Consider the following 15,162-nt stretch of genomic DNA (forward strand, 5'->3'; position numbering starts at 1 on the left):
ATCCAACTCTCACCAAATTCAGAGTTTGGCCGGCGCTGACGGCTTTTGACAGCCCCACCCTAGTGGTCCCCGAAGGTACCTGCGATGCAATTGTGACTAGTCATGAACACATAGGTTCAAAGTCCTGCCATGCTACACTCTAGCAGAGAATCTGAGCAGGCTGCTGGTGGCGTTTCTCTGCTTCTTTCTGAATCATTTAAAAGAACCGTGTTGGGGTTACACAGGAATAGGGAGGTTTTTTCTCTGGAGTTGTCTCCTCAGAGCTGTTTTCACCTCCTTGTTTTTCAGGCTGTAGATGAGGGGGTTTAACATGGGGGTTAAAATGCAGTACTGGATGGACACCAGTCCATCTAGAACCACTGAGGAGGACGTGTTGGGCCTGAAATACCTAAATAAGCCCGTCCCGTAACATAAGCCCACCACAATGAGGTGGGAGCTGCAGGTGGAGAAGGCTTTATGCCTGCCCTCCGCGGAGCGTATCCTCAGTATGGTGGCAAGAATACGAATATAGGAGCCCAGGGTCAGGGAGAAGGAGACCAGCCCGATTGTCAGGGCAGAAACGAGAAACACCGTGTCACTAGTGAAAGTCTTGGAGCAGGACAGGGCCACCAGGGAGGGAAGCTCGCAGCTGAAATGGCGGATGGCGTTGGGCCCACAGAAACGCAAGGCAGACAGAGGGAGCGTGTTTACGAGGGCATATACAGAGCCGATCAACCAGGCACCAGCCACCAGCAGATTGCAGACGCCTTTGTTCATTGCACTCATATAACGCAATGGGTCGCAGATGGCGGCGTAGCGGTCGTAGGCCATGGCGGAGAGGATGAACACCTCACTACACCCCGAGAGGAGGAGGAAGAACATCTGGGCAATGCAACCACGGACGGAAATGGTCTTCCGCTCCGACAAGAGCGTCTCCAACATCTTAGGCACCGTGACTGAGGAGAAGCAGATGTCTGAGAAGGATAAATGGGACAGGAGGAAATACATGGGGGTGCAGAGGTGAGGATCTACCCTCCTTGCCAACATGATGGCCACATTGCCCCCTAGAGTTGTCAGGTAAATAACTAGAAACACCAGAAAGAAGAAAGTCTGGAGCCATGGGTCGCTGGAAAGTCCCAGGAGAATAAACTCAGTCACTATTGACTGGTTTGCCATGGACATTTGTTCACCAAAACTTAGACCTGTAAGAACAGAAAGAAATGAATCATAGGGAAGCACGTTTTAATACTGATCCTTCTGCACTCCTCTACCTCCCCAAGCCTCCAGCATTTCCCCGTGATAACCAGAGGGTCTCGGCAAGATTGTCAAAGGGATTTAGACACCTAAAATGCAGATAGGTACTTATAGGGATTTTGAAAAACACCAAGGCACATAAATGCTGTTTAATTCTTGGCTTCAATTATATCATGTGGCAGTGAGTTCCACAGGCTAACCACCTTTATGAACATTTTGTGAAAAATAATTTCCTTTTGTGATGGTAATTTTTCTGCAGCTCAGTCATACTGAACATCTCTTTTCCTTGTATTAGGGGACAGGGAGAACAAAAGAGACTGATCTTTCAGTGTGTATGTTGATGCATACGTATTTCAGGTGTGTCTTGATGTAACATGATATGTTACTCTGCTGGTTCGGAATGCACTGATCAATGCTGAATTACTTATTTATACATTAATTTAGTAGTAGTTGTGCATTTGATTTTAATGGCACATATAAAAGGATGGCTATCGAAAGTTTGTAAACCTTTGAAAATCCTTAAAATACAATAAAAAAGAATTCACATAAAAATGCCATTCTTCAATAGTTTCTTTTTTTAATACATATTTTTCCCTATTTTGTCACAATTTGAAGAATTATTTTAGAATTGAAGAATATTTTAGTTTGGCGTATTTCTGATTTGAAATTCAGTCCCATGGATGGGGAATCATGAGTTGATTATTCTGTACTTTTTTTTAAGTAATTGCAATTTTTCTCCATCATGGTGCACTCTTCAAAATCAACTAAATCTGAAAATGATTGCCAGGGCAGATTTTTTACACTCCACTAAATATGTGGGCTGTAAATTTCTGCAAAACTATAGGGAGAGGTTTTCAAAAGAGCTCAAGGCCATATTTTTAAAGGTATTCAGACATTTAAAGATGAGTGTTAGGTGCTTAAGTGCTTTTTGAAAATCCCTCTAGGTGTCTAAATAACTTTAAAAATGTTCCCCTGACCATTAGCTCTCAATTAGACATCTACATGAAGTGATCAGATTTTCAAAAGTGCTTAACTCCCTGCAGTTCTCATTGAGAACACTGGAGAATCCTCTCCTGCCTCTTCTCAGCAACCAGAGATGCTGGCATCTGTTACTCAGCCTTGGAAAACCTATCCAAATCACTTAGATATCTACATGGCAGCTGGTCTCATTTGAGCACCTGTCAAGCAGAGATCTACAGATTGGAGCTGGCCGGGAATGTTTTCACAAAAAGTTTTTTCAGCAGAAAAGGCCAGCTCATCACAACCAGAACTTTTTGTTGGGAAGAGTTGGTTTCAGTTAATTGCCCAACCCAAAACCATTTTGGAGAAAAATGAAAAATTCTGGTTCCAAATGACTTTCTGTTTCCAAATTTAAGCGAATTATACTAAAAAAACAAAATTAAAACAGTCAAAACTGAACAACACAGATGGAAATTAACAAAGTGAAATATTTTGATGGACAAGAACAGCAGTTCTGGGAGATTTTTGATTTGCAAACACTTTGGAGATTTTCTCTTTTCCTCCTGATTTGGAATGGGAACTTTTTTTTTGTTTTGAAATCTTGAAAAATTTCACAGCATGGGAAAACTGTTTTCCACTTCAGCTCTGCTTCAGGTGCAACCTCTGAGCCCTCCTAGCTTCATTTAGAAACAGGGGTGCTCAGAATCCATGAAAACAAGGCTTTGAGGTGTCTTGGGTTTGAAACCCCCAAACTTATCTAAATTTGAGTCTAAGTCTGCCTCTCTACCCATCGGAACAAAGTTCCTTGTCTGAAAATTCACTGGCAATACATTTTTCTCCTTTTCCTCTTGTGAGACGTCCATGAAACTCACTTCTAGATGTGTTTGCAGCAGTGGACTACTAATGTCCCACATTCCACCAAAGAAATTGACAGAAGCAAATCCGAGCTCTGATTCTCCTCTCGCTGACACTGGATTTATGATGGTGTAATCCCTACAGCTGATTGGACATTTTCTGATTAAACATTTCTCCAATGGAAAATGCTGTTTTGTTGAAATCTACATGTTTTGCTGGGACGTGTCAATTTCCACATCACTTTGTTTCAGAAAAGAAAGAAACAAGGTGAGTAGATAATGTTTTCATATTATCAGGGCTAAATATTTTGATTTTTTATTTAGAAACTTCTTTACAGTTCTATTTTTTTTAAGTCAAAACCAGAAACAAAACCATTAATTTTATTTCATCGAAATGTTTTGATAGATTCATAACGAAAGGGTTTTTTCATAATTTCATTTCACAGGAAATTAATAAAAAAATCATTTTAAACCATTTTGAAATGTTGGAATTTCCCACTGAATGGACATTCCTAGTTTCAAAATTTAATTGCCCCACAGGCTTCCATGGATGAATTCCTGATTGACACCAGGGCAAGTGAGACGACAGTTGGGTCTGGACATTTGGAGACATTTAAAAAATAAATAAACCTTATATTTTCAAAACCTACAATTAGGAGTCCAGGGAATATATTGAAGAGGGAAACCTGGTTTATTTCACAGTCATTAAGCAAACTAGAATATGGATTGGTTTGTGTTTAGCTCCTGAAACACTCTGCAGCGTCCAGGATTTCACTGTGAGCTCTGAGTTCCTGGGATAATCTAATGATCAATTTGGCCTTGAACCTGCTGTGGGATCTGGTATCACGGACCCTTGCAACCACACAGAACTGTATTCAATGTGACTTCTGCACCACGGCAGGGCTCCCTGAAAAGTGCCACCCCTGGAAATGAAGGAGCAGGTAGCATTTGAAGGCAGTGGGCATGAAAGCTGGAGAATTCCCTGTTCAGCTCTCACAGTAAAGTGATTCAGGGATGGGGAGAGGAGGCAGGTTGGAAGGAGGGGCTCAGAGGAATGGAAGGAATCACGGTGCCGAGGAATGAAGGGATCTGGAAACCTGACTCTGATGGACAGAAAAAGAGCAGAGAAAAACAACCTGGCTGATGGGCAGAATGATTAGAAGTGGGAGAAGAGAGAGGAGAAGCCGAAACAAATTCAGAGAATAATGCTTTATATCACAACCTCAGCTGGTGCAAATAGGCTTAGCTCTATTAACTATACTAGATGGCGAGCTGCTCTCCTTGACTCCAGTGGAACTATGGCTGCAGATCTCAACCAACCACTGCAATGAAGCTACGGCTGATTTATCGCAGCTGGGCATCTGGCCCTTTATTCTTCCCTTGTGTGTGCATTTTTCTCCATATCACTGGATGATCGGATTTGGGTTTAAGTCAGTTTCCTGGTTCCAAACACCGCTCTTATTCAGTTCGGGCCAGACTTTTAAAAGCAGCTACGTGGCTAGTGGGATTTTTAGATGCAGTGAGGTGCCTAGGTGCTTTTGAAAATCCCACTAGATGCCTTTAAACACCTTTAAAAACCTTTAAAAATCTTGCCCTTGGTGCATTTCTGGGCCCGTCACTCCTCTGTCGTGAACATATTGTCCATGTGCACACAGAGGTGAGCTTAATGAGCTCACGTGGTGTCAATGAAAAATCAGGCACTGCCTCTTTGAAAGGAAAATGACAGATGGAACCGGTGTGAAACCGGAGTGAAACTCACCTGGAATCCATGTGTCCGTGGCACAGAAGGTGAAGCATATCCCTCCCTCGATTCTGGGTCACAAATGCAATATATGAAATCTTCCACCTCCTAATGTATCCACCCAAGGCAACAGAAGAATCCAGAGCCCCTAGTAACTGGGAGGAGAGGACAGAGGTGGCTGAATGGAGCCTTAGGAGCTCGCTGATCTGTCGCTCACCCCACTAAGGAATTGGAGCTATTTCCTTCTTTGGATCAAGGATTTATGGTAGAAGATGGGATAAAGTGTGTCCCTGGTTCCTTTAAGACCCAATCCCTGATGTTTCCCCAGCTTAACAACCCAACCCTCATTATGGGTCAGAAATTCATTAACATTTTCCTTCCCACATAGCTGAAAACAGTAAATAAAGTTCAGTGAGTCATAGAAGATGGGGATTGGAAGGGACCTAACACAGTAATCTAGTCCCACCCCCTGCTCAAAGCAGGACCAACCCCAACTAAATCATTCCAGCCAGGCTTTGTCAAACCCAGCCTTAAAAACCTCTAAGGATGGAGATTCCTCCACCACTCAGTCATCTGAGTTTACTTGATTTTATTTATTGATGTATGTTTAAATGTTGTGACTTTTACCTGCATTGTTGGTCTCCCAATAGCAACACTGGTACCAGGCTGTTTAACACTTCTCACTGCAACTCCAGCTTGCAATTGCTTAGAACTTTGCTAAACTTTCCCTCTTTGGCATCTCTGCTGCTTCACATCTCCTGCAAAGTAGCAGCTGTTTCCAAGACGCAGGGTCCTGGCAAACGGGTGGAATTGCCACCTCTGACAAATACCTTGGGCCATCTATTGAATAACTCTAATACTTTAGAGGGTTCAAGTAGGAAACTAACATTTGAGGTAGTCTAGAACTCAGCGGTGGCCATAAAAGTGTGTCTTGATCTTGCTGAGTTTTAAGCCAAGGAAAATCTCCATTTACACCAACTCAATACATTTCATTCAACATTTGTCCCTTAATATCCTTAAAACTCCAGCTGGAGTTTATCAGAGGAAGCTAGGAAAGTAAATGATGCTTGGCCCCGTGAAATTCTCAGCTACCAACCATGTTTCCAGGCCTGACTGATCCTCCTGAATTATTCTGAAGCAGACACACAGGACGGTCAGAAGATAAAAGAGATGACCATCAGCACCCTTTCCCTCCCCAGATTATTCTTTGGACCAGGAGAAGGTACACTGAATTGGGATCCTCTTCTCACTCCTATAAATAACTGCCATTAGGAAATTGCTTTCTATGATGAGATGACTGGCTCTGTGGATGTGGGGAAAGCAATGGACGTGTTATATCTTGACTTTAGCAAAGCTTTTGATACGGTCTCCCACAGTATTCCTATAAGCAAGTTAAAGAAGTATGGGTTGGATGAATGGACAATAAGATGGATAGAGAGCTGTCTAGATCATCAGGCCCAAAGGGTAGTGATCAATGACTCAATGTTTAGTTGGCACCCAGTAACAAGCAAAGTGCTCCAGAGATCAGTGCTGGGAGAGGTTTTGTTCAACATCTTCATTAATGTTCTGGAGGATGGGGTGAATTGCACCTCGGAAAGTTTCCAGAAGCTGGTGGGAGTGGTAGGGTAGGAATAGGATACAGAGTGACCTAGACAAATTGGAAGATTGGACAAAAAAATCTGATGAGATTCATCAAGGACAAGTGCAGAGTCCTGCACTTAGGATGGAAGAATCCCATGTACAGCTACGGACTGGGGACCGATGGGCTAGGTAGCAGTTGTGCAGAAAAGGACCTGGGGGTAACAGTGGATAAGAAGCTGGAGATGAATCAGCAGTGTGTCCTGCTTGCCAAGAAGTCTAATAGCATATTGTGCTGCATTAGTAGGAGCATTGCCAGCAGATCGTGGGAAGTGATTATTCCCCTCAATTCAGCATTTGTGAGGCCGCATTTGGAGTATTGAGTCCAATTTTGGACCCCCCACTACATGAAGGGTGTGGACAAATTGGAGATAGTCCAGTGGAGGGCAACAAAAATGATGAGGGGTCTGGAGCATATGACTTATAAGGAGAGGTTGAGGGAACTGGCCTTGTTTAGTCTGCAGAAGAAAAGAGTGAGGGGAGATTTGACAGCGGCCTCCAACTGCCTGAAGGGGATTCCAGGGAGGATGGAGCTAGGCTGTTCTCAGTGGTGCCAGATGACAAAACAAGGAGCAATGGTCTCAAGTTGCAGTGGGGGAGGTCTAGGTTGGATTTAGGAAAAAATTTCACTGGGAGGGTGTTGAGGGGGGTGGTGAAGCACTGGAATGGGTTACCTAGGGAGGTGGTGGAATCTCCATCCTTAATGGTTTTTTAATGCCTGGCTTGATACAACCCAGGCTGGGCTGATTTAGTTGGGGCTGGGCCTGTTTTGAGCAGGGGATTGGACTGGATGACCTCCTGAACTCCCATCCAACCCTAATATTCTGTTTCTAGATAGATAGATAGATAGATATTAGTCATAATCAAGGATCCTAGAATCTGTTTGCCATGGAAAACCATGGAAAAATGAGGAATTAGCATTTTTACAGAGAACAGTTTTTTGATTTTTTGAAGAAATAAAAATATACATTAATTAACTCAATTTTACTGAAAGCACCATTGTCACTTATTCAGTGCGCACAACCTCTCCCTCATGTGGTTGATTTTTGAATGCGCTTTAAATTTTCATAGTTAAACTTGCTCCAATAAACTGCTTCTGATGCACAGACGTTACTCAATGGTGTATACATGTTTGTGCTTTAATTCATCTCAAATTTCACTTCAGCCTCTAGACACAAGTAAGTTATGAAAAGATTCTGAAAACTTTAAAAATCACCTGTAAAGGTAAAAACCTGAGTTTGGCATGGACAAACTTCATGTTGATGGTAATGTGCTTGTCTGTGTTATATGCAGCAAGACTGTAGATTATGTTCAAAGGCAGACAGTTGTAGAACACATGGAAAGCACTAATCATAAACTGAATGAAAAGAAATTAAAAAAGAAGCCATTGAGAACACAAAAGAAACAATGTACGGTGACTGGATCATTACAGCGTTTTGTGCATTAAAAAAATTCTAAAAATATAGAATACAGACATGGAAGTATTTGGTATATGTAAGAAATAAAAATTGCATTTTTATTAATTTTATTTTATTATAAAGATTGATAAAGATTTATTATAAAGACTGGTAGGCTTCAAACTTGCATTGTAAATTTTAAATATAAATTGAAAATTGTACATATATCAATAAAACATTGCGTTCCACTGAAACCTGTATATATTGTGGCTAGGGAAACTAATGTTCAGCATTTCATGTTAATCGTGGGAAAATGCAGATTTTTATGGTTCTTTCAGAGAATTTTGTTTCTTCGATCATGGAAAACTAGGATCCCTGGTAATTATATCTTAGGTAATTTTTGTCTTTTTCAAGGTATTTCCCTTCATTTTTATATTAATAATAAAAAACAAAGGCAAACAAATATGATAATTTTCATCCTTTTAAATAATTGCGCAGTAATTATCTAAAACACTGCAGGGATACGGCAATGTTTTTGGCTATTGCTGTTGAAGAGTATTTAGCCCTATTTCCTAATACTGTATATTTAGCTTCCCTCGCCTCCTGTTCACCTTTCCCATGTTATTGATGTTGGTATATAGCATGACCATAGCATTGTCTGTAAGCTCTGCTGAGAAGGACACCTTTGTCAACTAGAGCTGGCTGCAAGTTTTCCAACATAATAATTTTCCATCAGAAAATGATCATGAAATAAAACAAAATGACAATGTGTCAATTTTGTTGTATTTGTGACAGAAAATTATCAAAATGTTTAATATAATATAATATAATATAATATAATATAATATAATATGAAATGATAAAGTCAGAATAAAGGGCTTCAAAATTAAAAAATCAAATACATTGACTTGACTGAAATAAAGTGTCTGGGTAAGGTTGATTCAATGTAAGTATTTCCAAAATGAGAGGCTTCTTTGAATGTTAGTTTTATGAGAAATTTCAGAATTATGAGTTTGGAATAGAAATTCCTAGATTTGACCAGCTCTGCTATCAACTTTACAAACTACAAAGTCTGCAACTATAACTCTACAAACAGATCCATTCTCCATTTCAAATTTAACATAAGGCCAAGTCAACAATATTTAGCGTTCTGTACATTTTGCTGGAACCAGATCAAAAACATTCTTCTGGATAAGTGAGTCACAATACATATGTACTCTTGGCCTCCTTCTTGGTTATTCACAGTACGAACAGTAATAACACTTGCACTATAGCGTACAGAGGCACAATCAGCAACCAGTTCCCTATTTTGCTGGATGTTTTACACACAAATGGTAAAGAGGCAGCACCTGCCCTAGACAACTTCCAGGCAGGACACAACAGGTGGACAAAAAATAAAAGTTACAGGATCAATGGGTAAACAGAGGAAGAGGTCTCCATGTCCCTCACCCTTTTCCTTTGCAGCCCCTCCCAAATACACCAGGCACCAGCTAACAGACAATAGCTGTAAACATTGTATAAAAAAATCATATAAAATTTAGAATTGTATAAAACATCATGTAAAAAATAGAAAACATGTACAATATTCGCAGCTTGTCAATCCCTCCTATTATTTTCCTCCAGTTCCCAGATAGACCTATGCCTACATAGCTCCACCATGCCCCATTTGTCAGATCGCAACTCCATTAATTCCACTTCTTTCCTGACTGCATTTATTCCTTTCTTTCACTAGCATCTTTGCACCTTCTCCCAGGCTGCAAGGTGGTGATTTTCAAAGCTGTCAAACAGTTTGGGCACCCCATGTCCATTACATTCCACTGGAAATGGTACCTAAATCCTCAAGCTGCTTTTTCTGAATCAGACCTACACAAAACTTCTCTCTCCTCCTCCATTTCAGTCTTCGGAACTATGCTTTATTCTAGCATCCCTCCAACAATACTTCCAGTCCAAGAAAGAAAGAAAGAAAGAAAGACACTATTATGCCTATGTTGCTAGCCAAACGATGCTCACTGCCCAGTTGTGTGCATTCTATCCCATCCATCCACTGCTGTTGTTCTCTTTCCCAAGCATCTTGACTTGCCATGATCAGCTGAGTCAATAGGATCTTAGGAGCAAGGACCATGTCTTTACTCCTATTGTAAAACGCTGCGCACCCCACACAGCTCTCAGTACACAACTTAAAGAACAACATGAGACAATATCATGATCAGTTTTCTACTAAAACCAAGAAAACCTCTCACCTGCTTTGAGAACCAAGGGCCATTTTTTCAGTGGTTCATCAGGCTGCCCTAAATATGAGCGGAAGAACATGTCTAGGGATACGAGCCCCTGTGGATGATCTCACTGGTCTCAACAAACAACTGCAGCCTCCCCAGGGCATTGTCTGCCTTGAAGAACAGTGTGAATGGTGGAGCTTAACATAACCAGCCAATATTTCAGTGCTCAGTTGAGTCACTTGTCCTCTGGCAGCCAGTCCGAGAGCTCTCCAGTCTGGATCAGCAAGGATTGTGCATTGCTCAAAAGAAGAAGGGTTGCAAGATGGGGTCCACTGGGTCTTCCGTTGAGTTTTGTTTGGAAAGTGGCTTCCTCCTGACGGCCTTGTGCAGGTATTAGTTACTCATGCAAGTGCTCCTAGCACAACCAGCGTGGTCACTTGAGTGAGTCGTGGTTACCCAAGTAAGGGTGGCAGGGTCGGACCTATGCAGCCTATCAGTGACGGTGACTGAACCTGGAGCAGAGCATGGCCCGTGAAGCCAGCAGCACTCAGCACCTCCCAGGGACGGGTGCGCAAAGCTTGCGAAGGTTCTAGGCACCAACGACGCCGCGGATTTAGCATAAGGCGGAGCTCTGCACTTGTGCCGTTCAATAGAATGAAAACTGTGTGATTCATGCAAGACTTTTGTAGCCATGTGGGCAATTTCCCATGGACCCTGAGTGCTCAGCACTTGGAAAACAGAGTGTTCTCTGTCTGTTTGTTATACTTATGAAACAAACAGCATGATCTTATTCAGGGGACAAGGCAACATGCCACGTTTATTGTGAATACAGAAATTCTCTACAACAAAAGCAGTTTCAAAATACATTTCTTCTGATACATTCACACACACATAGATAAAGTTCTACAGAGACGGAGTATAGTTACCAGTGTCAGTTGCTTGTGTTAGTCCACTGAGCAGGTGGCTAAGACACGAGGGAGGGAGCAGGGGTCTGTCAGTGCACGCCGATGCTCCTGGAGGATGATTGTAGAACCAAACCCAAAATCCTCACTTTTCTGTCCCCTTTTTATAGGGGTGAGCTCCTATGCCACTCTATGGGTTTTGCTTTGTCATGATGCATCTGTATCCTGGTTTGATTATCAATTATCCATATTTTGCAAGCGTGACCCTTGTTCTTATCTATCACAGTCCATCTTGTTTTTGTCCTTTGAGATGGACCCCAGGGTTATTAGGATGGGCAGTCTTCGGCCAGCTGGGTCATAAGAGTTGTTATCTTCACTCCCTTCTTCTTTCCTTAAACATTCGAGGCTGGTGCCTTTCTCCGTCACTCCCTAGTTTCACGTACGCACATCACTCACTCATCCATTCACACACTCATTTCTTAACATTTAACTAAAACTTATGGCTGAAAGACTCAGATGTCCTTAAGAAACAAGAACATTTTTTTCTTATCTAAAACATTTTCTACTATAACAAGGGTAATTTCATTTCACAATGGGTTTCTTTATGTCAGGACATATGCTGATGTTCATTTTACAACCAACTTTAGAACACGTACTCAGAAACAATTTCACCACCAGGATCTTTGGTAACTTTACACACAGAATAATCAATGACCAGATTGCGGTTTCAAAAACAAAGTTATCAATAGCTAACAGATTCCTATTTCACAAACTGGAAGGCCAGGCTAGAATGCAGGGCCTCAGAAAAAACTGCTGTGGTGGTTTTTCCTATACCAAAAAGGATCTGGCATTTCAATGCCCTTAATAACAGAATCAAATATAACAAAATCAAGCTTTGGGCCAACATTTTAAAGTCTGCAAATCCAGCCTGGCTGCCTCTCTGGAAGATGCTTTTGTCAAGCACAAGTTAGTGGGTTCAGGACAAGGGTAACCAGGTGAAATTATCCTGCCTGTGCTACGCAAGAGGTCAAGTTAGATGATCTAATGGGTCTTACTGGCTATCAAACGTATTAATCTACGAGCAAAGCAGGCACAATTAAAAATTAAATTAAAATCTTAAACCTTCATAGTAGATGACAGAACAAGGAGCAGTGGTCTCAAGTGGCAGTGGGGGAGGATTAGGTTGGATATTAGGAAAAGGTTTTTCATTCAGAGGGTGGTGAAGTACTAGAATGGGTTACCTAGGGAGGTGGTGGAATCTCCATCTTTAGAGGTTTTTAAGATGCAGCTTGACAAAGCCATGGCTGGGATGATTTACTTGGGGTTGGTCCTGCTTTGAGCAGGGGGTTGGACTAGATGAACTCCAGAGGTCCCTTGCAACTCTAATATTCCAAGATTCTAAGAGTTTCATAGATGTCTGGGCTCCTGTTGAGATGATTACATTAATGCAACTGGGATTTTAATGGGTTCTTAATCTGCATGGATAGGCATCCTTTTTATTATATTACAGCTCAATACCTAAATTCACCAGTGCTGTGTCATTCTTCTTAAGGTAGAAAGTTTTTTGGAAGAGAAAGGTTTTGCAGTGTTTCCTAAATGACTTGGGAAAACGAGGCAAACCTCTGATCCAATTTTTGTCATTGGGATTTTTCAAAGGAAGCTTCTTTAATAAAAAAATCCTGATTCTTCAATGCTGTCACTTCTCCTAGAAACACGTCTGTTGTGATTAAACTTCCATTGAGAAGGTGTCTCAGGTGCAGGATGGGATTTTGAGCCAACTCCAGGGAGCAATAGCCAAGAATAGCCAATAAGGCAGTGATCAGAGCACTTACCGGGCCTGTTCTAAATGAGACAGAGCTGGAACCTGGGCTACCCATCACTGTCTTTGGCCCAATGAATAGGACATTATTTATACAAAGTGGGAGCGGGATAATCTATTGTAACCAATAAGGCAAGAGAAACAGAGCCTGTTAAAATATGTCCAGTCAAAACAGCCCAAAGCTCACAGACATTTCTTATCAGGACTTTCTTATAAATAAACTATGGAGTCAGAAATATTGGCAGAAACTCCATTGGCAAATAACTCCAAATAATGAATATTTTAAAGGAAATCATTGATCTGGACATCAACAATAATGGATAACAAAAGAGGCACAATCATTAGCTTTTGTACGCCATGATGGTCAATAAGGCAATATCTGCTGAAAGAAGGAACATGAACAGAAAGACTTGGGTGATGCATCCAGAATAGGAAATCAACCTCGTGTTCATGAGGGAATTGTCCATGGACTTGGGGACGGTGACAGAGATGAAGCCAAGATCTAGGATGGACAGATTCATCAGTAAGAAGCACATGGCAGTGTGAAGACGATGGTCAAGGGCTACAGACGTGACGATGAGAAGGTTCCCCCCCAAGGCTGCCAGGTAAACCACTAGAAACACCACAAAGTGCAAAATCTGCAGCTCCCGCACGTCTGAGAATCCCAGGAGAAGGAACTCAGTCACAGAGGTTTGGTTGGACATTTACTTCCTATATATATTTTCTGATGACTGTAAAGGGAAGGACAAAGATAATGGCTGGGATTACAGGGACAGAGGGAATGGGCCTGATTCCCCTCAGTAATATCTCATGATGTGAGCGTCAAAGGTGCACAGCTCTCATCCCTTCCATTGACTAGGAGTGGTGAGTTATCACCTGAAGGTAAACAGGCTCCTGTAAAGTCAATGGAGATGCAGCAGTGTACACCACCTGATGATCTAGCTCAGGATGTGTCTTGATGAAATGCCGTGTGAAAGATGGAGCAAAGTGCAACCCCAACACAACACTTCTAGCCAAGATGGCTATCACATCCAACCGCAGGCTCTGAGCTTGGGCACGAAACTAAAATGCCAACACTGCCTGATACCCACTTTCAGCGGAAATATGACATAGTGTTACTGGGTACCTGTGTGAGAGCTCCTCTGTAATGATTGCACTGCAACACCACCCAGGCGGCCTGCTGCCTGCTGATGGATTGATTAATGACACCAAATCCCAGTTGCATTTCCCTCTTTTGTGTAATCATGGGCTCAGCTGCCTCTCTGCTGCATCATTTACTGCTGTAAATTTATGTGTGCGCAGGTGCCTGGCAGTCAGGAGACTTGGCTCTGCCACTGACCTACTCTGTGACCTTGGGCAAGTCACTTTCCCTCCCTCTGCCTCTGTTTCCCCTCCCTACCCTGCGCTGCCTTGTCTGCTAGGACTGTGAGCTCCTTGGGGGTGGGCTGTGTCTGGTTATGTGTATGTTCTGTTCCCCTGCCAACAGCATCTGTTTTTAGCTGGCAGCAAAGGGGAGCAGCAGATCCAGTGCTAGAGCAGGAGAGCTGGTTCTAATCCCACTGACCTTCTCCATGTCCTTGGGCAGGGTCCAGGGCTCCAACCCACTGTCCCCAGTTGAAGGCACTAGTGTGTTTAATACATACACCGGGGGATCACCAGGTTTGCCACTTCCTCCATTTTACCATCCTGCAAGTGTCCCTTTGAAACAGAAATAAGCGCCATTGCAACAGAGCGAATGTGCTTTTATTGGGTAATATTAATGTTCCCATTTCGGCTTACACCTACATTTCCAGGAGGGGCTGGTGAGATATTCTGTGCTGAAATTATAACAAAAGGAAATTGGGTTTCCTATTGAAGAAGTTTTCATGCAAAGTCTCTGTTGTCCTAGAAATACAATATAGATATTGGAAAACTGAAAACATTTTTTTCCTACTTTCAGCAATCTTTTTTCCAGTTTTCAGCAGTTTTTACCTGAAATCACCTGGTTTTCAATAAACAGAAAAAAAAAGTTTTGGTTGTAACAATTTCTATGAAAAGATCCTTTTTTTTTTTTTTTTTTTTTTGGCTGGGGAAAGAAACCTGAGCAGCTCTAGATGTTTGATTAAATGATAGTAAAAGTCTCGAAGAGTTCCCGTTGTAATTCACAGCTCTATTATTAAATCTGCCCAGGAGATTAATACCCAAACCTATAATCCAAACACCGAACTTACTGTGTTGCATTATGTGGAAATTGCCCAGCTTGTGATGCATTTAACAAATCAGGATTCTTCAGTCATTGCCTGACTCCATCCCTGTATTATCCAGCAGCCGCTTCCCTGCCCCTTCACCATATTTCCTGAATTGCTGGGTCTCTCTGCAGTTCCTGGCAGACAAGGATCCACTCCACAGATGACCGCTCCCTG

General features: G+C 42.0%; 1 protein-coding gene across 1 annotated transcript; it reads right to left on the bottom strand.

Moving 5' to 3' along the window:
• Positions 1-216: 216 nt before the first annotated feature.
• LOC137158436 (olfactory receptor 5A1-like) lies at positions 217-1,161 on the bottom strand. Its single transcript, XM_067556195.1, has one exon. It carries the CDS (start codon positions 1,159-1,161, stop codon positions 217-219), a length of 945 nt encoding a protein of 314 aa, XP_067412296.1.
• Between the last annotated feature and the right edge of the window lie 14,001 nt (positions 1,162-15,162).

The sequence above is a fragment of the Emydura macquarii genome, unplaced genomic scaffold (genome assembly GCF_026122565.2).
Source record: "Emydura macquarii macquarii isolate MOO-44397 ecotype Brisbane River unplaced genomic scaffold, CSIRO-AGI_Emac_v2 contig_1683, whole genome shotgun sequence".
Taxonomy (NCBI): Eukaryota; Metazoa; Chordata; order Testudines; family Chelidae; genus Emydura; species Emydura macquarii.

Coding starts and splice junctions, on each gene's coding strand:
- LOC137158436 (XM_067556195.1), bottom strand. CDS start 1,161: ATGTCCATGGCAAACCAGTCAATAGTGACTGAGTTTATTCTCCTGGGA.